The following is a 26,516-nucleotide window of genomic DNA, read 5'->3' on the forward strand; positions in this document are numbered from 1 at the left end:
TTAAAAAAAGAAAAAAAAAAGAGTCATGACTTGTATTCTTACTTTTTAGTGTTTGAAACTGTTTTTGAAGTTTAACTCCTGCCACCAAAACATCATGTTTGACTATTTTTAAATAAAAACACATTGCAGGTTACTGCCGTGTTTATAAAACAGTATTTTTAAACACCTGGGATGCTGTTCTAGAAAGCAACAGGCTTAAGTACTGGATGGACTAAGTCTCTCCCAACCAGTTTACCCAATTCAATTCCCATCTACCTCATCTCTTTTCCTTAGAATTAGGAGCCATTTCATTTCTTAAACTACACAAATCAAAATACAACCCAGTCCGACCTTCCACACACCACTGACGCAAACTGAGTGGCTGCTTCACGTCCGTGAGCAGCATCTGCTAGAGACACAGATGGCAACTTGGCCTCCTTTTGGATGGTAAACACAAACCCAAATGGCATATTCTCTGCCTTAAGAATCATCTAGACCACAGTCTGCCACAGGAATGAAAGATGCCTGTGAAAGTCGGCTGTTTAGTGAACAAAAATTAGTAGTTAACTTACTCACTCAAGGGTTTCTTGGCACCTTGGATATGCTTCTCCCTGAAACTGGGGTCTAGAATCCAGGGCTCTAGTCTTCCAAACTAATTTGAATAATGCATCGGTTTACCCTCATAGCATCTGACAGAACCACAATTTTACAGACACGCTTCAGGAATCACTGATCTCTATAGATTCTAAGTTGCAAATTTGCTGACACAGGGCAAGCAGTAATTTAAAGCATTTCATTTTATCCAGACTGTAGTAACTGCAAACAGAAATATATTAGAAATTCGCCAAACTGGAAAACACTAGGCTAACAAGGTGTCCTTAAAAATCTGAATGCAGAAGTTGTACCTCACTAGGGTCTCAATTTTTTAGTTTTATGACCTCTTTGCACTCTCAAATTTGGAGGACCTCAAAGAACTTTTATGTGGGCTATCTCGATCTGTATTTGCCATACTTAGAAATTACGGTTGGGAAATTTAAAACACGTTCACTGATTCACTTAAAAATAATAGTAATATAGGGTGCCTGGCTGGCTCAGTGGGTGGACCATGTGACTCTTGATTTCAGGGTTGTAAGTCCAAGCCCCACACTGGGTGTAGAGATCCCTAAAAAAATAAAATCTTAAAAAAATAACAGTAATATAAATTCATTATCAGTTGAAGTAAATTTTGGTAGCAAAAAGAGGCTGTTTTCTAAAACAAAAATGGTTTCACGAGAAGAGTGGCACTGCCGTACATGTTTGCAAATTATCTCTTGAGGTCTGGCTTCATACGAGACAGCTGGCTTCAAAGATCTGCTCCTGCATTCTGTTCTAATATGCTGTTTTGACTGAAGTACTTCAGGAAAATCCAGCCTCATTCACATAGTCAGAAAGGGAAAGAGTATTTTCATAGCCTTTTTAGATGATCGTCATCTTCTTTAATACTTCAGCAAAACTCGACAAGTGGTATTGTTTAAAGGTTAGTTGCAATATGAAATCTGAAACCAAATCAGTGAACCTCTTGTACTCTTTCACATTCAAATCCACTGGTCTACTTTGCCCTTTGAATGGGTCTTTTATGCATGCGTGTTTTGTCAAATTATGCATTAGTCCTTTGGAAAACTGGCTGACTAGGTTATGGAGATCTTCCCATTTCATTAGATATTATCAAAAAATCACTTTTGTTTGTATCGCTGCTAATCTCAAGAAAGTCTTTGCATATTGGGAAACTGTCAATGTCACAGTAGCAAATACAAGCTTTTCAAAATTCTAATTTTCACTTGAAAGCTCAAATTTTATGACCCGTCATAAATACTGTCAACTGTTTTCCTTAATGTGACAACAAAGTCTGCCAAATACCCAAGACTAAATAGCTATCATTTGGCTGTCAGTCAATCCTTGAGGTAAAAATGGGTGTTCCATTAAAAAAGCTGCTGGTTCAGCTCAAACAAATAGAAAAAGTGCTTTTTCTCAATTCAGTCACAGCACTTCGGTAATGCAGTAAAGAATACTTTCAATTTCCATTCCACAGAATATTAAAAAGGTACGTACTCAGAGGGATCAGATTTAACGGGATTAATTTTACTGCTTTGTCAAAGACATCCCTAAATGTAACTGGAATCTTCTTTAGTGAGATCGCCTGGTGGTGAAGAACACAAGGACTACGTGTACCCTTTGGGGCCGCTGCCTCGATGAACACTGAGGAGCCAGCAGTTTGACCCACCATTGCTCCTACACCATCAGTCAAATGACAGCGCAGTAAAAGAGGTGAATTACATCTCGGCGCTGCAGTGAAATCAGTTTTGACCTCATGGGCCGTTAAAATGGTCTTGAGGACCCCATGAGAGACCACACTGTGAAAACCACTGTTCTACATAAATCATAAAATAAAATCACAAGCAGCAAGAAATCATCCCCTTTAAGAGTGGTTGCTGGCAAGAATTTTAAAAAGGTGGGGAGACCCCAGGGACTGTGGTCTAATTCCCCCATGTTTCAGAGGGGGGAACTGAGAATCAGGGGGAGCTGGGAGGCTAAGCGGCTTGCCCAAGGTTTTTAGGCAAGTCAGACATGGGGCAAGAGCCCATCAGCTGCTCTCTTCACCACTCGATAAAACTAATTTAACAGCACCTCTGACACAGGCAGAGCTGAGAAATCTTCAGGATGATATACGGGAGAGATGTACCTCTGAACTGGGGAGGGGACGGCAAAACACTATTCAGCCCAAGTGACCATGGATATAGGCTATCTTTCACTTTTTATGTAAAACCAATAAAACTAATGAACAGGCTTCCAGTTTCAGCTCCCAAATGTGTAAGGAGCTTGGAAGTCACCACTCCTGCTCTCGTAAGAAGAAAACACCAAACAAACGCAAAATCAATGACTTGTCTTGGACTCGCCCACCAGCGAACAGACATCACAGCGCAAACCACCACAAAATCAGGAGAGAGAAACAAATCCGGAGTCACTGCTGAGATCTGAGTACCTGGAGCAGAAGCTGCTGGAGCCACAAACTGGTAGGAACGCTTCAATGGTAATTTTGACGAGTTACCTGAGGCTGTGTATGGACTGGCCTGACAGTGAGGGTCACACTCTTAGGAAGCCCACCCCCAATTCTCTCAGTTTTACTTTCAGGAACCCCACCAGGTTGTCACAGTAAATAGCTAATAAATAGCCCCTCGTGGCTCTGGCAAGGGAGGACGGTTAAGAATAACCATGTGACCTACATCCAGAACCTTCTCTGTAACAAAGACCTGTTCTCTAAGAATAAAGACTTTACCAGAGTCATCTCCCACCTGGAGAAAGAACAGTTCTCTGACTCCAGCCCCCAGAGCCTTCCTGTCTCACCAAGGTGTGTGAGGGCGGAGGCCACATGGGGGGGGGCAGTGGATGAGCGGGCAAATGAAGAAACATCTGTGAAGGCCGCAGCCCAGGGACACAGGTCCACTGAAAGACAGACTTCATCTGAAGACTACAGACTGCTGGTCTCCCCCACACGCTACCACGACAGCAACAGGGCTCCAGCAGGATGACAGTGGTCTTCAGTTGAAAGAGCTGCGAGATGCAGACACTTCTGAGGAGGAGGACCGAGAGAAGCCCTAAGTCAAGAGGGGAGACAAAACCCAGGACGCAGGAAGGTCTGAAGCCTCTGGCACTGACGGCTATAGCAGACATGGCAGGCAGCCCAGCTCCCAGCCAGGTTCACACAGAACCTGACATTTAAAGGCCTATTTACCTCCGTTCCTATTACCTGATCCATCCTGTCTGGCTTCAATAAAAAGTTACAAGACGTGCTAAAAGGCAAGAAAAAACAGTTGGAAGAGACAAAGCAAGCATCGGGGCAGACTCAGCTATGACACAGATGTTGGAATTATCAGGCAATTTAACTAGGATTGTTCTGTTAAAACTGACGAAGCTAGCACGTGGTAACAGCAAAATCTTGCCTCTCTAACGCCTTGATGCAACAGCAGCCCTGCAAGGTCGATTCCACACAGTGAGTAGAGATGTGCAGGTCCCTGGCAAAGGGAGGAAAGGGTGATAAGCCGACCCCTCGAACAGCCCTTGACCTTGCTGTTTGCACAAGTCTTGATTCCACTTTGCCTTCTGAACGTTTCCTTCTTGTTCAGAAGGAGTAATAAGCCTTTACAATGGAAGGACTTCCTCGGCAGGCCGCCCAACATGGCAGCCATTCTGTAAATAGTCTGGCCACTCAGACATGGAAGTGGCCTCCTTTCCAGTGGTGCACTCCAGCAGGGAGTCCTCTCGTTTACCGCCCTTTCTACTCTGTTCTCTCAAACCTTCCTCCCGTGTCCAGACCCTTGGGCACAAGGAACTGGAAGTACCAGAGCTTTTCATGCCTAAGGCCTTCTCCTGCAGAGGTGGCTGGCTGAGGAAAGTCTGTCCTTACCACAGGCATAATTTGTGCCTGAAAATTCAGAACTGGGCTTTCCCCCCAAACTTGAGTTCTTTGCTACTTGTCTTGAAACAAAATTCCAGGCATGCGGGTCATTAAAACCCCTTTTGTACCCCCTGTAAGTTTAAAAGTTCTTGCTAGTCGATGCCCGAGGTTCAGCTTTCTTATGGAATTTCTCTCTTAAAAGATTTTACATTCTGAATACCTCCTTCGTCCATTCGGTAAGGGAGTTTACATTACGGCGCAGGGAGAGGAGAAGGGGAAAAAGAGCACTAGATTAGAATCCAATTGCTCAGGCAGAGTTCAGTTATTATTTTAGCATTTCCTCAGGGTAAGTTTTACTGATGAAATAGTCTTTATCGACATTTTAATACTGTACTTCTTTTAACATTTTCTTGTGCTTGCCCTTTCCTTGTGCCTAAATGTTTACTTGCTCTTTTGAATTGGACAGACATTCCTACAACATTCTGCTCTTTACCTTGGGGTAGAGAATTTTAGCCCATTCCCATACACCAGAGCTCCCCATGATCCTTTAGCATCATGATGGTGTTTAACGCTATATATAAATTATCCTACTTTAATTAACTGTGTGCATTTGCATGATCCCAAGAATGAGGTTTTCCTTAAATTCTGTGCCCTAGGCACCTCACCTGCCTCACCCGAGTCTCAGCCCTGGCGCAAGGCTGTTAGGCTCCTTATCCAGGGCCTCAGCCCTAAATGCGCGTCTCCTGGAACGTCTGCTGAACTGTCCTCCCTCCCATTTCTGCCCATGATCAGACACACCTTCACGGTTATCTCTGCTGTTGTTCCATTTATCTCAATTATTCTTTGAAGTAAAAGAACTAAAAGAACAAAAACCCGCTTCTCTAGGCTGGAAACATCTCTCCTTCCGGCAAGGTGATCCGCATTCTTCAGGTATGATCTTTGGCTCTTCTTTGCTGTGTTTGTCGTTCCAGGGCCCAAAGAAGCTGCTCCTTCCCTTGACCGGCTTTCTGGAGGAGACGATATGAGTTCCATCCCTTCTAGAAAACAGATGTTTCTGGAAGTCTGGCTGCAGCTCTCCGTGGCTTCTCCCTCTACCCGTGATCAACGAGGCACCAGCAGATACTACTTCATACCTACATCACTTGATCTGCTGTTTGCATGTAGTGTGTATCAGAGCTATTAGGGCGATTTTTCTAAAAAGTCACAGTAGCTTTTAGATTCTAGGATTCTAATTGTCTTGACCATTTCAACAAACTGCTTCCGGTCACGATGGTGCAATGAACAGGAGAATGGACCTGAATAAAGCCCACCAAGTGGCATTTCTGCCATCCTTACAGAAGTCTGACTTCTCAGACTAGAAGCCACAGCTCGGTGCCTGGAGCTCTGGTGCTCAATGGCGTCACGGAGGCCGGAAGGAGCTTGTGGATTTGACTTAATGCTCCCGGAACTACACAACCTTCTTTCACTCTGGTTTTCAAGAGAGCTCAGTAGAGAGCTCCAAAAACCATGGGCTACCGTTGGTCCTTCTAGCAGATAATTACTCACTAGGAAAAGAAAATCTAATAAATGAGGCACAGGTGAAGCAGAAACTTTGCTTTTGACAGGAAACACTGCTGGCGAGTCAAGAAGGAATGGGTTTTGGTGAGGCACCTGAGCATAAAGGATACTGCAGCCTTCAAAAGGTGGATGCCCTTTGCGTCTGAAAAGCACATGGCGGGTGCTTGGCCACCAACCACGCTGTTGGGGTAGTCAACCAGCTGACCCACATTTCCTCAGGACCTCCTAGGTACGCAGCTCTGCTCCGTGTGCAGGAGAGCTCAAACACAAAGAGGCAGCCCTGTCCATCTTTCCATCTGCCCCTAATTTTAAAGGTGCCTGGGAGTCTTTTTTTTTAACACAACAGTCTTGCTCCCCAGCAGCCCTGTGCTAGAAATCAGCTGCTCTGAGTCTGGCGGTAAAGGGGCGGCTCCTCCCATCCCTCTTTGTGTGTCCATATGCAGACCACACAACAGTCCACCAAGCTGAAAAACAGGAGGCTGGGCGAGAGTAAGAATCTAAGGGTTTCACTCTACTGGTAGCAAGCCAGGCCTTGCTGTTCATCCACTCTCGTTTATTTTATTTTAAAAAACATATAGCACTTAAAATGCGCCAGGCACTGTTTTAAGCGCATTATAAATATTAACTCATTTCATCCACACAATAAGCCTATAAGATAGATATACTATCTTAATGCTCCCATGAGGACACTGGGGCACAGAGCAGTTGCGTAACCTGCCCAAGGTCACAGGTGACAGGTGGCAGAGTTGGGGCTTGAGCTTGGGCAGCCTAGCTCTAGTCGATGCCCTTAACCACTGAGCAAAATACTTAAGGGGCTGAGGCAGTCACACTAATTTAACCAGGAGTCTCTAGTGAGAACAAAACAAAAACGACAGCCACAACAAAAAGATATTCAGAATGTATAAAGAATAAGAGATACTTCACAGGCTTTTTCCATGACAGATTCCTAACCTCAAGTTCAAGAGCAATATTCTCTCTCATAACACCAACACCCCTCCCAGTCTATGAATGAAGACTGCTAGAAAATTTGCTAAGAGAACCAGCACCCGAAATGTCACGGCAAACTTTTCGTAAGATGAGGCCTGGATCTGAAGAGTCAGAGCAGGCTGCCGAGGAACCACACCACACATGACATCTCCCGCCTCTTGGTATGTCATGTGCCTCAAAACTTTCTTCAAGGGACCACCTACCGGTCAGCCCAAAACACCGCTCCCCCACCGGTCCCAAAACACAGATCCGTGTAGAACACAGGAGCCACCAGGCACTTGTAGCCATCTAAATTTCAATTAATACAGTTAAATTAAAAATTCAGTTCTTCTAGGGATGTACTATATGGTGACTAACATAATGTAATAAAAAATTATTATTAAAAAATAAAATAAAAAAGTAAAAAAAATTCAGTTCTTCAGTGGCATTAAGCACGTAACACGTGTACAACAGCCACACGGGGCTAGGGCTAGCAGCTACCATACTGGACAGCGCTGACAGACCATTCCATGGCCACAGACAGGCCAACTGGACAGCACAAGTTAGATCCTGAGTGTGGTTTCTTTTTAGGCTTTGGTCTGCAGACACACAGTGGTAACAATGTCATCTTTTCCTCTTCATAAACACACAAAATCTAAATTACACGTCATCTGTTCATAAGATTTCTACTCCCAAGTTCAGTTCCAAGCAGGAGAGTACATTATTTACAAGGTCAAGTCAACTCCTCACCCCTCAGTACCCGGTACCCACAGTGTATTTATTCTTCCGTGATAATGACTGAAAGGGAAAAATCAGGTGAGGAAAAGGGAATTCATGAAAGAGTGCAGCAGAGGCCAAAATCAAATATTTTATCGACTTGAGCTGCAGGGTGGATGTTGAGCTCTGAGACGCACACTCTGCGGAGGAAACCTGAGAAGAGAGGGTAACTATCCACACAGACCAATATCCCTACCAGAAAAACAATTTGAACATGTGTACCACCACGCAAGGCAGGTCACACACTTCCAGGCTTTCAGAAGAAGTGGCCATATCAAAACAGGTCTGAAGTGGAAGCCATGTGGGCCAGGGACAGTGGTACCAAATCTCCCACTGATGACAATTCTTAAAACAACCTCTGGCATCCTTAACCTGCATTACTGGCATCCCTCGCTCAGTAACACTGCTGTTCGTCTTATGTGGGGTCACATCACGGGAAGCCAGAAAAGCTAGAGAACCAGCTTAGCAATAAAGCACCAGTTCTAAGACACTTCCACAGCTATGCAACCTAAAGTCCAATGTTCTCCTTCTAATTCTCCAATCAGAAGTCCATGAAAGCCCAAATGACTATGTGTATGACCAGTGAACCGCCTTGTTCTAATAGAGACCTTTGTGAATTTAACAATTTCTCCTTTCTCTGTCCCTTCCTACACTTCCGCTCTCAGCCTATCTATCCCTATTACCTTCAGCAACACAACTGAGTTTGTATGAAATCTTGTGATACAGAACTTTCTTTTTATTTCTGATGACTAAGGCTTGAGTCATATTATTAATAACTTATTAATAAGCAGGATTGATAGGAACCATTAGCATCTGCTCATTTTAAGTTGTGAACACACCCGAACCCCCCCCGGAAGATGAAAATTTCTTAAAAAATGCAATAAGAGTAATAATTAAATTACATACTTGTGACTTCTTGTAAGAAATCCAAACACGGTCGACTACTTCCAGAAATACTTATTGAAACAGCCAATGGGGTCTGTCCTTCATAGTTCCTTGTGTTTGTGTCCGCTCCATAGTTATATAACATCCGTGCACAAAGCACATCATCCCTAAGGGCAGACAAATGTAAAGGAGTCTGTCCATCTTCTAAGCGACCCAAGTTTGTGTCTGCTCCTCTCTGAAGGAACATTCGGCAATAAGAGTGATTGCTTTTGATTACAGCATATCGCAAGAGGAAACCGTTCTGGATGTCGATGTTGGCATTGTGGTCCAGGAGGATTTTCACGCAGCTTGACCTCTCTCGGATGATGGCGAGCTGAAGGGGGGTGGTGCCTTTATCACTGAGCGGGTCGACCTCAGCCTTGAACTCCAGTAGGAGTCGGACAAATGAGTCCCTACCATAGTGAGCAGCCACATGGAGGGGAGTCCAGCCATCATTGCTTTTGGCATTAATAATATCGCTCCTGTATTCAGATTCTAACATCAGGCGTGCAATCCGGGCCCGGCCGTGCATGGCTGCGTAATGAAGAGCAGTGAAGCCTCCGATCAAGTCCTTAACTGTCGGATCGGCTAGGGTTAAAACCAAAATGAAAACATTAGCAAACTTGAAGACAAAACAGTGAACTCTACCACGGCACAGAGCATTTAAACCCATTTCCAAAAAACAAAATGTGAAATGACTGAAGATTATAATGAACATCAAGTACTTCTTTCTCAGTTTAATTGAAGCGTAGTTCTCACGGAAAATAAATTTTGGTAAAAGTCATCAAACCTGGGTTAACAGGACGAAAATGACCTACAGAGTATTTAAAAGCTAAGCAAAAACAGAGAGCTCAGATCGCCACAGCCCCTCTCCATCCTAATTCAACCAACTGCTTTTGGCTACTCAGCTCTCTCATCTCTATACTGCTTCATGTTTCTTTTTGGTTTTGAACTTTTTGTTTTATTTTCTCTTGTGCTTCTTGGTCTTAAAGAGAAGCATGTGTAGCAACATCTGCTGCTCTAAAGGACGGATGTACTGTGGTCTGGCAGGCCGTGTTGTTTTAGGGTGTATTAGGTAAAAAAAAAAAAAAAAGAAAGAAAGAAAGAAAGAAATCTTCTGTGGTCTGTGAAAATTCCAAAGCATGTAAGATATACGTTAAGTGATCTTGATAAATCATGTTTTCATAAGATAAAAGACTATTCTGTGGATTCCTAGTTTTATAAGAATTTTGGAGTTTCTAAGAATTAAGTAGCATGTTGTGTGAAAAATGGGAGAAACCTCAGCCCTGTATAAATATTTTCTGTAACAGTTCCAGAACGCTCTCCTAAATGGGCTGATTTCTGGAAAGAAAGAGAGAAAGGAAAGGAAGAAAAGCGACAATCTGCTGTGTGACTCATCTTGTGTCACCTGCCCCGATCTTTCCTGAAGCCAAGGGTCAGTTAGTTCTGTGTAGCTCTCATCCCACTGGCCTTCCCGGGCAGTAGACAGAAAAGGGGCAAGAAGTGCTCCCCCCTATTATGTAGGTCACTTCCTGCGGACCGGCAATCTCAGGTGAAAATAAATTGGTCAGACCTAACTACCTAGGATTAAAATGCTCTCTTCTTGTAAGTCACCCTTAATTTCTGGTTTGTTCATGAAAGAGAGAAATTCATGAGTGTTTTCCAAACAAACAAAAAGCCTCCAAAGTTACAGGATTGAAACACTCCTGTATTGTTTACTAAAACGTTATTTTCAGTTCCTAACTATAGGATGACAGCTGGGTCCCTTAGAAAAATCTATGAGGCAGAAAACTACATATAAAATATTAATACTGAGAAGAATAAAAAATACAATTAAGACGTAGTTGCTAACAAAACCTGTTAAAAGTTAACATTTTTAGGGAAGCTGTATCAGTTGAATTTCTAAAATCATTTAGTATAAACTGATACAACCCAGTGGTCCTATTACCATTTAAAGAAAATAAGAAGGCCTTGGCCTTCGCTTAAAAAAAAAAAAAAAAAAAAAAAGATACATTACCTATTTATTATATGACTTAAAAAAAAAAAAAGCAAGCAAGAATGTTTAAACAAAGCATTTTGCTGCCATCTACTGGTAAGGCACAAACTTGAACAACAAATGTTTCACTTTCACAGCTTAACGTTGAGCCCTCAAGTCCCGGGCATCTCCTCCCTTACACAGAAACTAAGACAGGCATGACATCTAAAAGAAGTCCTTCTATTCGAATGAAACAATCAATCTTGCCAAGACTTCCATTTCTAATCTATACCTGACCAATCAGCTACTTCTTTCTTAATCTGTCGGATTTAAGAATCCCTTCTTTCATTTCTCCCACCTTTGAATCCACCAGGGGTGTCTTTAAAGGTGCCAGCAAACCGTCTTACGTGCATCCTATACTCGCTCCATTTGACAGTAAGATTGAAATTATGTTACAAGAAATTGCACCAGCATCTTTGGTTTTCCACTTTAGGTCTTTTTTAGGTGCTACGTGCACTTTGGTGCTATCCTGAGCTAGGAAAAACAAAGATTAACAGATACAACAAGGATCTGCTTAGTCTAGTAAAAACCATGAAAACGCATTAACCGAGCACATGCGGGAAACACAGCAGAGAAGGAAGAGCTGTAAGTTAGCAATGCATAAAGTCTGTATACTTACTGTCCTCAAGGCATTAACAAATGGGAGACAGAACACAAATGAAGATGCAAAGATTAATTTAAGGATTATCAGAGCTAACGCAACAGAGAAGGAAAAGATCTCATTTGTAATTAACAGAAACTGCAAAACGCCTAGATATAAATTGAATAAGAGATGCACAAGGCACATGGGAAGACACTTCTTTGATTGAACTGAATTCGCTTCATCTCTATCTGCTCAAACGTCCCTTGATCAGAAAAGCTTTCCCTGAACACTAACAGGAGCCCCAGCCACCTCGTTACTTTGTCCCCTTCGCACACTTGTGCCTGCTTGCAGGTGCAAGTTATTTTAAACAAGTTATAGTATAGTCTCAAGAAATTCATTAAAATCTACTGAAAATTTTTAAAGTAAATATAAATAAAAGAGATATTTTCTACCAATCTGATTTCTTTTTTTTCCAACTGCTTTATTGAGGTACAATAAAATTCACCCATCTTGAGTGTCAAGGTTGATTAACTTTGATGAACTGTAGACAGCCATGGAACCACCGCCACAAGCAACATATTCCCATCACCTCAGAAAGTTCCCTCCTGTCTCTTTACAGTCAATTCCTTACCCGGACTGTGGGTCCCAGGCAACCACTACAGTTTTGCCCTTCTAGAAGTCCATGTAAGTGAAATCATACAGTACGTCGACTTTTGTGTTTGACTGATTTCACTTAGCATGACGTTTCTGAAATTCACCCACGTTGTTGGTATATATGTATCAAAAGTTCATTCCTTTGTATTGCTGAATAGTATTCCATAATATGGATATACATTTATTTATTGATTCACCAGCAGATGGAGAACTGCATTATTTCCAGTTTGAGGCGATTATAAATGAGGCTGCTGTGAATATTCACATAAAAGTCTGTAGTTTTCGTTTCATTTGGGTAAATTCCTAGGAAAGAACTGCTGGGTCATATATTGAGTGTACATTTGACTTCCTAAGAAATTGCCACACTTTTTCTAAGTGGCTGTACGATATTACATTCTCTCACCAGCAACACTGTACGAGAGAGTTACAGTTCTACAACTTCACCAATACCTGGCATCATCAGTCATTTTAATTTCACTTGGTCCAGAGAGTATAGAGTAGTAACTCAGTGAGGTTTTCATTTTATATTACCCTGATAACTAGTAATATTGGGCTTATTCATATATTTTCTTCTGTCAGTGTCTGTTGAAATTACTTACTCATTTTTACCAGATTGTTGTTCTCATTACTGAGTTTACAGTTCAATTGTGCATATATTCTGGGTACACGTCTTTGTCAGCTATGTTCTGTAAATATTTTCTCCCAGTCTCCTGATTGCCTTTTCATTTTCTTTTTTTTGAAGAGCAAAATTTTTAAATGCTGAGGAAGTCAACTTGTTTTTGTCTTTTATCGCTTGTGCTTTTTGTATCCCATTTATGAAATCTTTGCCCACATACTGTCACCTAGAATTTGTGTTTTCTTCTAGAAGTTTTATATTTTTAACTCTTACATTTAGGATAATGACTTATTGTTAGTTGATTTGTGTAAAGTGAGATCAGATCAAGGTTCATTATTCCATTCAGATATCTAGTTGCCCAGCACAATTTGTTGTAAAGACTAGCTTTTTCCCAAGGATTTATGTGCCACGGTCGAAAATCAATTTACTATACAAGTGTGGGTCTATTCCCAAACTCTCTTCTGTTCTATTGACCGAAAAGTGTATCCATACGCCAATAGTGGATTGTCCTGATTACTTTAGCTTTACAGTGGGTAGTATATATCCTCAAACCTTTTTAAAAACAGTTTTGGTTTGGGGCGCCTGGGTGGCACAGCGGTTAAGCGTCTGCCTTCGGCTCAGGGCGTGATCCCGGAGTTCTGGGATCGAGCCCCACATCAGGCTCCTCCGCTATGAGCCTGCTTCTTCCTCTCCCACTCCCCCTGCTTGTGTTCCCTCTCTCGCTGGCTGTCTCTATCTCTGTCGAATAAATAAATAAAATCTTTAAAAAAAAAAAACTGTTTTGGTCAATAAATTTTAGAATCAACTTGTCAATCTCTTCGAACAAACCTGTGGGATTTTGACTGGAGCTCCATCGACTCAAAAAATGGAAACCATCCCCAAATACTCTAAATAATATTGATTCTTCCAAACATGAACAAAGAATATCTATTTATTTAGGTCTTCTTTAATTTCCCTCAGCAATGTTTTGTACTTTTCAGTGTACAGGTCTTGCATATCTTTCATTACATTACTAAATATTTTAAGTTTTGTCATTATAATAACGACTTGTTTTAAAATTTCGTTTTCTAATTATTAACTGCTGATACAGAGAAATAAAGTTGATTGTATACTGAGCTGTGTAAATTCACTAGCTAAATTCACATTTTAGTTCAAGCACATTTTTGTAGACTTCTTATGCTAGTCTATGTACACAATTACATTGTCTGCAAATAAAAGACAGCTTCACTTCTTCCTTTCCAATCCACAGGGCTCTTACTTAAGTAAGTGTAAAATGATAAAAGCACATACTCTTGCCTTGTTCCTGATCTCAGAGGGAAAGGATTCAGCAGTTCACCATTTACTATGACGCATGTTGCAGTTTTTCCTAGGTGGCTTTCCTTAGATTTTGGAAGTTATCTTCTGCTTCTGGTTTGCTGACTCTTTATGATAAATGGGTATTTTATATGGTCACATGTCTCTTCTGCATCTACTGAAATGACCACTTGGTATTTATACTTTTATTCCATTAATAATGTAAATCACCATGTTGATTTTCAAATCTTAAACCTTGCATTCCTGGGATAAACAGTACTTGGCCATGATATCATATTCTCTTTTTGTACACTGATGGATTAGATTTGTTGGTTTTTGTCAAGGATTTTTGTATCGATCGTCACGAAGGGTACTAGTACGTAGTTTTCACTTCTTTCAATGTCTATTTGGTTTTGTATCAGGGCACCGCAAGCCTTACGCAGTTTGGAAGTGTTCCCTCAAAGATTTGGGTAGCGCTGTTATTGTTTATTCTTGCAATATTTGAAATAATACAACAGAGAAGGCAACTGGGCCTAAAGTTTTCTTAATGAAAAGTGTTAATTATGAACTAAATTTCTTTCATATAGGGCTGTTCAATTGTTTTATTTCTCCTTGGGTCAGTTTTGGCAATTTGTCTTTCCAGGAATTGGTCCATTTCTTCTAAATGGCAAAAAGGTGTTTGTTACATTCCTATTGCCCTTTTAATGTCTATAGTATCTGTAAAACAGTTTTCCCACGCTTAGTACTGGTTATGTGTTTTTTTTTCTCTTGCCTTCTTCATCAGTCTGGCTGGAGATTTATCAATTTTGTTGATCTTCTCAAAGAGCCAATTTTTGCTTTTTTTGTTTCATCAATTTTCTCCATCATTTGCCCGTTTTCAATCTCACTGATTTCTTTCCTCTTTATCATTCATTCCTATTCTTACTTTGGGTTTAATTCCAGCAGTATATAGAAACTGTTCTAATACAGCCCCCTTTCTGCTTCCCTTCTTTGTGCCACTACTGTCATATATATTACATCTTTATACAGATATATTTTTTAGAAGATTGTATTTATTTGAGAGACAAAGAGCAAGAGGGAGAGAGAGAACAAGCGAGGTGAGGGGCAGAGGGAGAAGCAGACTCCCTGCTGGGCAGGGAGCCCAAAGCGAGGCTCAATCCCAGGACTCGAGGTTCATGACCTGAGCTGAAGGCAGACACTTCACCAACTAGCCACCCAGGCGCCCCCAACAGCAGTTTTATACTTGTTTTATGTTGTTGTCTCTAAGAGATGAAAATGGGGAAAATATATTTATTCTGTCAATGGCAGAATGATTCTAAGGGGGCCCCCCCCATAATCCCTGCCTCTTCATGTCCATGCCTTTGTGTACCTCTCCCCTTGAGTGTTAAGCAGGACCAGTGACCTCCTTCGAACACAAGAGAATTCGGCAAAGGTGATGAACTACCACTACTGTGATGGTGTTCTGTTATATGAGGTTCCAGCTTGCTGGCGGATCTGCCATGCGACTCTCGTGGCTGACTTGATGAGGTAAGGAACACTGGTGGGAAAGCCCATGGGACAAGAATCTGCAGGTAATCTCTAGAAACCATAGGAACCTCTAGCCAAGGGCTCGCAAGAAGCTGAAGCCCTTAGTCCTATAAGCCCAAGGAAACTAACCTGGTAACAACCTGAGTGAGCTTGGAAGCAAATTTTTCTCCAGTCTAGCCTACAGATGAGAACACCCTGGCCAACACCTTAAAAGTATAGGGTAATAAATGTGTGTTGTATTAAGCCATATGCCAGTGTGATTTGTTACACTGCAATAGAAATAAATACACTGTTTTTTAGATGTACCTGAGTAATTACTTTTACCAGTGATCTTTATTTTTTGTATGAAAAACGAAGGACGGTTTTGCTAGATACAAACTTCTCGACTGACAGTTTGTTTTTGGCAATTAGAATATGTCATCCCACTGCCTTCTGGTCACTGTTGTTTCTTACGAGAAATGAGCTGTTAAACTTATCAAGGAATTCTTACATATAATGAGTTACTTCTCTAGGTGCTTCCAAGATTTTCTTTTTGTTTTTGGCTTCCCACAGTTTGACTATTCTGTGTATAGATGAGTTTATCCTACTCAGAGTTCACCAAAATTTTCAAATGTGCAGTTTAGTATTTTTCATCAAATATGGGAAGTTATGGCCATTATATCTTCAAATATTTTCTTCTGCCTCTTTCTCTCTCTCCTCTCTTTTCTGGCTCTCCCATTAGGCGTCATGCATGCGTCAGTATTACTGATAATGTCCCACAGGTCTATGGGCTCTATTTTTTTTTTTTTAGTTCTTTTTTTCTATATGTTCCTCAGACTGAATAATATCTATTAATCAATTTTCAAAGTCACCAATTTCCTCTGTCAGTTCAAATCTGCTGTTGGGGCGCCTGGGTGGCACAGCGGTTAAGCATCTGCCTTCAGCTCAGGGCGTGATCCCGGCGTTATGGGATCGAGCCCCACATCAGGCTCCTCCGCTATGAGCCTGCTTCTTCCTCTCCCACTCCCCCTGCTTGTGTTCCCTCTCTCGCTGGCTGTCTCTATCTCTGTCGAATAAATAAATAAAATCTTAAAAAAAAAATCTGCCGTTAATTACTATAATGAATTTCTCATTTTCATTACTGTACTTTCAACTGGAGAATTTCTATTAGGGACACACACATATATTCACATATATGTAAATTCTCTTTACTGCTAGCTTCTATGATGAATCACTGTCATCACGTTTTCCTTTAATTCTCTGGACTTAGTTCTTTTTTTTTTTTTTTTTTTTAAGATTTTATTTATTTATTTGACAGAGATAGAGACAGCCAGCGAGAGAGGGAACACAAGCAGGGGGAGTGGGAGAGGAAGAAGCACGCTCACAGCAGAGGAGCCTGATGTGGGGCTCGATCCCGTAACGCCGGGATCACGCCCTGAGCCGAAGGCAGACGCTCAACCCCTGTGCCACCCAGACGCCCCTGGACTTAGTTCTTTGAACACATAATAGCTGCTCTGAAATTTTGCTAACTAAGTAAAGCTTCTGGGCCCCTTCAGAGACACTTTCTATTAGCTGGTTTTATTTCCTGTGTATGAGCTATACAGTCCCGTGTCTTAGGCATGTCTCACAATTTCTGTGAAAACTGAAGATTTTAGGTGATACTGTAGCAACCCTGGATTAATGAGGAACACCTTAAAAGTGAGGATGGGGTGGAATGCTGCTGCTATTTGTTTTAGTGAAATGTTCAGACTAATTATACAAAATCTGTCTCCTCAGCAGTATGCAGCCATTTATGTCTCTGCTTAGTTGTTAATATTAAATCCTGGCTTCTAGGGGCCACTCCTAAGAATAATTGATGCTTGGTCAAAATAACTATTTTTGACCAATAACTGGACAGAGGTTGTACCAGCAAGGCTCCCACACTTTGCCAAGGTGGTATGTGTACAGGTTGAGGTGTACCCCAGCTCTCATTCCCTGCTCTCAGGTTCAGTCAGAGATGAATAGATAACTGGGGTCCCCTCTGGTCTTTCTTAAGCATGCATGGAGCCTTCCAAATTCCCAGGAATACACAGAAGCTTAATGAGCCCCAACGGCTGTCTCCTTCTCCAGGTCTCCTATTAAATGTGAGGGTGCTGTGTTGCTTGCCCCAAACAGTATCACAGCCTCAGGCAGCTGTGTTGTTGGCCTTTCCAGATCGTTTGCCACCTAAACTGACACCACTGTTATTTTCAACTATGCTCCAGGCATAGGGCATTTTCACTGAGCTCCAAAAGCAGGTCAGCCCACTGGCAGCAAGGAGAGTGTCGGCTCTCGTGATAATTGCCGCAGAGGCTGCTGGGGGACAGGAAGGGCAGATGGGGGCAGCCACTTTGGGTTCAATTTCTTCTTATTCAAGTTTCTTACAGTAAAATTTAGATAACTGATTTAAAATCATTCTTTTCTACTATAGGCATCTTAAAGTTATAAATTTCTCTCTAAACACCGCTCTAATACATCCCATAAATCTTGATACACTGTATTTTCATTAGCATTCAGTTCAAAACACTATTTCCAGACATCTGAGGCTATCCTAGATATTTGAATAAAATTCCACTGTAGTCAGAGAACAAATCTTATAATTTCATAAAATTTACTAAGACTTTTTTGCCAGCATATAGTTTATCCTGCTGTTTTATCATGTACACATGAAAAAAAAATGTATATTCTGAAGGTGCTGGGTGCAATTTTCAAAAATACCAAATAAATGAGCTTGATATTTTTCAGATTTTCTCTAGTTATTGATTTCTTTATCTAGTTGTTCTATCAATTGCTGAGAGATGTTAAAATTTTCAGTTATGATTGTGAAGGTGTCCACTTTTCCCTTTATCAATTTTTTGCCTCAAATTGGGATCTCTTATTGTGTACACGTCCTATGACCTGCATTCCTCCTGATGAACTGTCCCATCTGTCACTGTCTTTCTTTAGTCCTGGTAATAGTTTATGTCTTAAAATAGATTTTATATGTTATTAATATAGCCACTCTGGCCTTCTCTTAATTACCATTTGCACGGTATATCGTTACCCATTTATCTACTTTCAACCTCTCTGTCTCTCTATACTTAAAGCATATCTCTTGTAGGCAGCATATAATTGAGTCTTGTCTACCCCTTTTAGGCAATTGCTAGCTTTTACCTGGAGTGTTTTGTCCGTTAATGTTTAATATAATTATTGCTATAATTGAGTTGAGATTTACCATTTTATTACTTGTTTTCCATTTGTTTCCTCTATTGTTCCCCTTCTTTCCTTTATTACTGCCTTTTTTGTACTATTAGACCATTTTTTAGCATTCCATTTTAATGTCTCTATTGACTTTTTAGCTATACATCTTTACATTATTGTTTTGTTTTGTTTTTTACTGGTTGGTCTAAGGATTGGAACATACACTAACCTGATCATAAACAGGATTTATACAAATGTACTATTATATTATATGCATCTCATTTGTATTTAAAAGCAAAATCCTAAAATCAGGAAAACACACGTATAAGCACCAGACCCTAGTTTACTATACATGTGATTACTCTTGAAAAAGTTTTGGGAAGCACCAAATGCAATTAGCCAAGTTACACAGGAACAGACATTGCTTGGAGTTCTAAAACATAGTTATGCGTCATGTTGTACTAACGCAGGAAAGAGGGGCAATGGTGGAGGAAAGCAAACTAGATGATCGCTTGAAATTTTGCTAATAATTCACCACAGAAGAGAAAGTCAGAAGGTCAGATGGTATAATGTCTCCAAGCAGGATTTCACCCAGAAACAAATTTTTTCATTAATGAAAAACTGCGAATTTAGTAAAGCAGCAGTGCAAAGAAAACAGCATTCCCTGATAACTACTCTCAACACTGATGGCAGATTTACAGCTTGTCTTCCATACCTTTTAAAAAATTACACGTAAGTGTAATCATAGTCTAATAATCTTTTCTCTGGGCATGAGAATTTCAAAATTTTTGTGAAATGAGGGGTGAAATTTTCAGACAGAAAAAACTCCTTCATTTAGGACGGATTTCTTGGAATAAATTAATTAGAAGACAATTTATTGGACAAAAAGATCTCCCAATTCTAAGGATCTAATATATACTTCTAAACTGCTTGCTACAAGTGCTTTCATAAATTCCCACAATTAACACTTCTGTTTTATCACACTTGGGATATCATTGCCAAAATCTTTCATTGCTGAAAAGCTAAAAATAATTTCTCACCACACTGCTACAGATTTCCTTGATTCATCCCTTGTCTCCCTAACTTACTTTCATGTGTTTCGCCACGAGGATTTTACCTGCTGTATCAAGAGGAGCCCTGAGATGCTTTCCTCAGGTTCCTATGGGGATTTGCTCTACGGATTTAGCTTCTAGAGCTTCAGCTGACTGCCCTTCAGGTCAGTTACATGAACACTGACTCTGAAGATATAAACACACCCAAGACCAGGTCTCTTGATGTTATTTTCTTAAAATGTCCAACATGATCTTAGAATTTTTAGAGTGAGCCCAAATGGGAAAATGAAGACGATAATAATGGGTTCCTTATAACTCCCACTATTAGAATCACTCCTCTGCATAACTTCAACAGCATACTAACCTGGTTAGAAAGATCATCAGGATTTGTACACACCTACTATTATATACATCACATTTGTGTTTAGAAACGCTAATATTTCTGGACAATACAGAACCCTAAGTGTTCATTTTGAAGCATGATGTCTGAAAGCACAGGTGTACCTTGTTTGTGCTGTGCTTTACTGCACTTTTTACACATGGAAGGTGTGTGGAAACCTGCATCATTGGCCAAGTTTATCGGTACGACTTTACCAACACTATTTGCTCACTTCATGCCTCTGTACCATACGTGGGCAACTCTCACAGTATTTCAAACCTTTTCCTTATTGTTCTATTTATTCTGGTGATCTGTTACCAGTGATCTCTGATGTTACTGTTGTAATGGTTTGGGGGCACAATGAACTGTACCCACATAAGAAGTGAAACTTAAGGAATAATGACTGGCCGTTATCCCATCTCTCCCCCTCTCAAGCCTCCTGATTCCTTTAGACACAACAATATTGAAATTAGGCCAATCAGTAACCTACAATGGCCTCCAAGTGTTCAAGGGAAAGCAAGTGCCATGTGTCTCTGCCTTTCAATCAAAAGCCAGAAATGATTAAGCTTAGCGAGGAAGGTGAGTCAAAAGCCAAGATGGGCTGAAAGCTAGGCCTCTGGTGACAAACAGCCAAGCTGCGAACGCAAAGCACAAGTTCTTGGAGGAAATTAAAAGTGCTGCTCCAGTGACCGCACAAACGATCAGAAAGTGACACAGCCTTCTTGCCGGTACGGAGTAAGTGTCAGTGGTCTGGCTAGAAAATCAAACCAGACACGACATTCCTGCAAGCCACACCTCGTCCAGAGCCAGGCCCTAACTCTCTTCAGTTCCGTGAAGGCTGAAGGAGGTGAGGAAGCTGCAGACGGAAAGTCTGAAGCTAGCAGAGGTGGGTTCGTGAGGTTTAAGGAAAGAAGCCGTCTCCGTATGTCAGAGTGCGAGGTGAAGCAGCAGGTGCTGATGGAGAAGCTGCAGCCTGTTATCCAGAAGGTCTAGCTAAGATAGTTAATGATGGGGAATACACGAACCAGATTGTCAATGTGAACAAAACTGCCTTCTATGGAAAGAAGATACCATCTAGGACCAAACAGAGCTAGAGAGGAGAAGTCGAAGCTTGGCTTCAAAAGACAGGCCAACTCTTGTTAGGGGCCAGTGCAGCTGGTGACTTTAACTTGAGGGGAATGGGGGGTGGGGCACGTACCATTTGGAAAATCCCAGGGCCCTCAAGAATGATGCTGAATTACTCTGCCTGTGCTGCATAAAGGGAACAACAATGCCCGGATGACAGCACATCTGCTTACAACAGGGTTTACAGACCATTTAAGCCCACTGTTGAAACCTACTGCTCAGAAAAAAAGATTCATTTCAAAATGCGACTGCTTGTTGACAGTGTAACTGGTCAGCCAAGAGCTCGGACAGAGACGGACAGTGAGATTAACGTTGTTTTCGTGCCTGCTGACACAAGCTCCGTTCTGCCGCTGATGGATCAAGGAGTGATTTCAACTTTCAAGTCTTATCACTTAACACACATCTCCTAAGGCTCGAGCTGCCACAGGAAGTGATTCCTCCGCTGGACCGAGGCAAACTGAAAACCTTCCAGAAAGCCTTCATCATTCTACGTGGCGCTAAGAATAGTAGTGACTCACAGGAAGACGTCAAGGTATCACCACGAACAGGAGTTTGGAACAAGTTGATTCCCCTCCCTACGGGTGGCTTCGAGGGGTTCGAGACCCCAGTGGAGTAAGGAGCTACAGATGTGGTGGAAACAGCAGGAGAACCTGAACTAGAAGCGGAGCCTGAAGATGGGACCGAGCTGCTGCATCTCACGATCAAACGTAAACGAATGAAGAGTTGCTTCTTAGAGATGAGCAAAGAAAGTGGTTTCCTAAGAGGGAATCGATTCCTGCTGAAGATGCTGCGAAGACTGTTGAAATGACAACAAAGGATTTAGAATATCACAGAAACTTAGTTGATAAAGCAGCCGCAGGGTGTGAGAGGACTGACTCCAACTTCGAAAGGACTTGTGGGCAAAGTGCTATCAAACAGCATCACGTGCTATGGAGAAATGGCTCATGAAAGGAAGAGGCAATCGATGTGGCAAACGTCACTGCTGTCTTATTTTAAGAAATCGCCACAGCCACCCCAGCCTTCACGACCACCACCCAGATCAGTCGGCAGCCGTCAACATCGAGGCAAGACCCTCCACCAGCAAAAAGATTAGGGATGGTTGAAGCTCCAAAAATGGTTAGCATTTAGCAATAAAGTCTTTTCTACTTAAGATATATATATATATATTTATATTTATTTAGGGGCACCTGAGTGGCTCAATCGATTAAGTGACTCTTGATTTTGGCTCCGGTCATGATCTCAGGTTCATGAGATCAAGGCCTGTATTGGGCTCTGTGCTCCGCAGGGAGTCTACTGGAGATCCTCTCCCTCTCCCTCTGCCCCTCCCCCTGCTGGCCCACATTCTCTCTCTAAAATAAATAAATAAATCTTTAAAAAGAAAGGTATGTATTACTTTTTAACCCTAATGCTACTGCATCCTTAACAGACTACGGTCCAGTGTAAACATAATTCTTATACGCACTGGGAAACCAAAAATCCACTGACTTGCTTTACTGTGATGTTCACTTTATTTGCTGTGGTCTGGAAGGGGACCTGCTACATCTCCAGGGTATGCCTGCAAAGCAGCAAAATGTAATTTATCTGCACAAGCTTATGTTTCGCATCTGTGAGGTCTACCATGGTAGCTACTGGTTAACATGTAGCTACTGAGCCCTTGAAACATGGCTGCTCTGCCTGCAGCACTGAATTCTTGTATTTCATGGAAACGTAAACAGCCGCCATGGAGGGCCCAGGCTTAAACAAGAAAGAGGGCCTCCCTTTTTTATTTGTTCCCGTTTTGGAGTATAGACGGTATCAGCTAACCAAGTCAAACTCGCTCATTTTCCCACTGAAACTGGGTTCCTCCCCCAGCAGCAACCAGTGTGGCTTCCCATAGCCGCCTCCTGACCAGGCTTCCCGTGGTCACACCGCGGGCGCCACAGCACCGTCACACACAGCCTGTTATCTCTGAGTTTTGTTAGCACCGTGTGATCACTCGGTGGTGGTTTTACTGTGCAGATTTAACAGTGGCGAGTGGTCTTACTAAACATCTCTGTCCTGGTTTGTTTTTTTTTTAATTGCATTTGGTTAACTTTCCCCTGCTCCTTCAACCAACAGCAACCCCTTTCTCCCTCAGGCCCCAAATGTCTGTTATCTGGACCTTCTCCCTGCCCCTGCGTGTCCAGTCCATCTACTAGTAAAGCCTGTTGGCTCCCCTTACAAAACCTACCCAGAATCTGCCCACTTCTCAACACAGGACGGCTACTGTCTACACTGCGCCACTAGCATCTCTCACTCGAACTATTCCAAAGCTTCCTGACACGTTTTCCCGTTTAGCCTTTGCTCCTCTACACTCCAGCTTCCTCAAGCCAGAGTGAGCCCCTCAGTAAGTTCTCCTCATTCTTTGAGAAGCCTGCGATAGTTTTCCATTCTCAGTGGGGACAAAGTTCAAAGTCTCTGGCACCTTCAAGGACCTATGGACCACGTCAGCTGGTCAGATCATCTCTTCAGCACGGTCGGCCCTCTCTCCCATGGCTCTGCTCTTGCTGTCGTCCTCCTGGCTTTTTCTTCAAAGTGCCACGTATGTTCCCATCCCACAGGGTGTGCAGCGCTTGCCTGGTCCCTTTACCGTCAACACTTTTCTCCCAGATACTCCCATGGTTGGGTCTTCCTTTCTTCCAGGGCTCAACTCCAAGGGCACACTGGAAGCCTTCCCTAAATAACTCCTTTAAAACAAAATCCTGTACCTCTTGATCCCTTCTCTGCTTTGTCTTTCTTCACAGTGCTCAGCACCGCCTGACGCTGTACACTTCACTGTCAATTTCCTCCACTCAGAAGTGTGCCATGACAGCAGGGACTTTACGTGTCATTGTATTCCCAGCCCTCAGAACGATGACACACAGCAGGTGCTCAATAAATATGTGTTCAGGGTGGGGTGTAGGAAAGTGAGATCACAGTCCCGATCAGGCAGCAGGTACCCACTCGCTCTTGCCTGAGGTCCCAGGCTCTTTCCCTAAGACCACATACTATCGCCAGTGAGCTTGCTAAAACACAAATCTGTCTCTGCCGCTCCTGTCAAATGGCTCACCACAGTCCCTAGAATCAATTTTGGATATGATCTACTCATACTGAACTTTTCTCAGTTCCTAAAACGTGTTCCCTTTCTTCTTCTACCCTTCATACTCAGCGTCCTATGCGCTTCAAATAATCGCACATCGCTATCCTTCCAGTGCCCCATCCCTGCCTCGCCTTTCAAGCTCTCACGTCAAACTATGCTCTCGCTAGGAAACTTCCTTCACCGCTGCCCCCACCTCCAACCCTGCCACAGTGGGGACCTTTTACATGTGGCACTTAGCTCGCTCTGTTGGAACTACACTGTCGCCTTACAGGCCATAGAGAATCATGGTTAAGACCATGGGTCTGAATCCCAGCTCAGTAGTTATGGGGTGAATGGCCTTGGGAAAATTACTTCCCATCCTTTGGCTCCATTTTCTCAATGGAAAAACTACTACTGACCCTCATAGAACGGCTGTGAAGAATCAGGCTAGTACTAAGTGCTCAATAAATGCTAGCTATAAATCTATCCACCCACTAGTCTATGAAGTGCCAGACGGCTAGCACAATGTTTGCTCATTCTGTATCTCAGTGCCTGGCCCAGATCCTGGCATATGGTAGGTGCTCAATAAATATTTGCTGAATCAATATATGAATAAGTGATTTATACAGGACCAACTGGTCCTCATATATCTATATGGATATATATGAATCCTCTATCTATATGAATCACCTCATCTGTCTATATGAATCCTCCCTCCACTCTCATGGGAATGGGAGGGTAAAAGGGGGGAAGAAAGTGAACCTTTATTTCCTATGGGTTATTTTGCTCACTTACCCTTTTGAATCTGACTTCATTTCACCTCAAAATCCATCACAAAAGAAGCTATATTAGGGGCCAATCTGACTGGAAATTTTCAAGCTCTTGAGGAAACTGCGGTTTCAGGTAACGAGCAGGTGTGACGAAGTCAAGCACTTTTCTTACCCCACCACGAGGCTGGCCCATGTTCAATCACTATTTTTCAAGAAAGGATTCGTCTTGTCTCCGTAAGGCTGGGGAGCAATTCTTTTAGATAGCTGACATTTGTCTCCTCGCTCTCTCACTGAGAACAAACCAGATATGGGTTCTACTCTCAGAAGCTCCAGAAGAACAGGAGTTAAACAGAATACTACAAGAATAAATCATTCGGCTTTTGACAGGAGCTGCAATAAAAAGGTACAGAGAATAACGTCCCATAACGCATCTGGATGGCAAGAGATTCCTGAGAAAGGGGTGTGACAGAGAAGTGGGGGGGAACGAGGTGAGGGTGGCAGCAGTGGGGGGAGCTGGGGGACTCAGCAGGTCCTGCGCACAGGCCTCTGAGCTCCACTAAAGGGAATGAACTCAGAGGGGCTGCGGCTCAAAGATGAAGCTAGAAAGATACTGCAGGGGGCCAGACGTTGCCAGGCCATGTAGATCACAGGAAGGGCTTCGACTATTACCCTAAGAGACGTGGAAAACTTTCAGGGATGGATTTTAAAAAGGAAATATCTGAATTTTCATTTTTTATCATACAGGTCACTCTGTTCTGAGACTGGTCAAGACTGGAAGTAGGGATGGAGAAGAGCATTGTGGTCCTGGTGAGGAACAAGGTTCCCTTCCCCAGAGGTAGGGCAGTGCCTCCAATGAGAAGAAATGAGAAGATATGGCAACTATTCAGGAGGAAAAAAGTCAAGGGCCATTTCTAAATTGCTGGCCTAACAGGCTGTGGTGTGAGCCATGAATGTACAGAGGCTTGACAGCCAGCAGGACACACTGGTCTTGAGGTTAGAAGGCAGGCCTCAACTAAACACAGAGCACCCAAAGCATTACGTGTGTCCAAAGGGACAGGGGAGGAGGAAGTTCCTTGTCCTGTCGATGTTTCCAAGTTGATACATAATGTGCTAGGAAAAAAATTTGTCCCAAACCTCCTAATTCTGTTTAGGGTAACAGAAGTGAGTAAAAGGTGCTATCTAAGAACAAATTAGAGGCTTCTCCAAAATATTTAATTCTGTTGTTTTAAAATGTCATACGAAAATGTAAAGGGCTAAGACTGGCCAAGACATCCTTAAAGAACAAGGAGAGGAGATTTGACGCCCTCCCTCCACCCCACCCTCCAGGAAATCAAAACTTATCATAGAGCGATATTAATTACAACAGTATTATAGGGACTCAGGGTTCCACCAACAGACACTAGACGCAGTGGAACCACACATACATGAAGACTTTATATCTGAGCTGGCAGGACATAGCAATGGGGACAGAAGGGATGATTTAGGTTACCTTTATGGGGAAAAAATATGAAATTGTACCTAACCATCTCCTACTATACACCAAAACCAATTCTGGACAGATTAAAGACCTAAATGCCACAAAAATTTTTTAGAA

General features: G+C 42.2%; 1 protein-coding gene across 1 annotated transcript in view; it reads right to left on the minus strand.

The window, feature by feature from the left end:
* The window catches only part of ASB7 (ankyrin repeat and SOCS box containing 7), a 49,807-nt gene that overhangs the window by 9,460 nt on the left and 13,831 nt on the right, over positions 1-26,516 (minus strand). Inside the window, exon 5 of the mRNA XM_026510347.4 lies at positions 8,618-9,223. Coding sequence (XP_026366132.1) covers positions 8,618-9,223 — 606 coding nt within the window. The remainder of the gene's footprint in view (positions 1-8,617; positions 9,224-26,516) is intronic.

Source organism: Ursus arctos, unplaced genomic scaffold (genome assembly GCF_023065955.2).
Source record: "Ursus arctos isolate Adak ecotype North America unplaced genomic scaffold, UrsArc2.0 scaffold_28, whole genome shotgun sequence".
NCBI lineage: Eukaryota > Metazoa > Chordata > Mammalia > Carnivora > Ursidae > Ursus > Ursus arctos.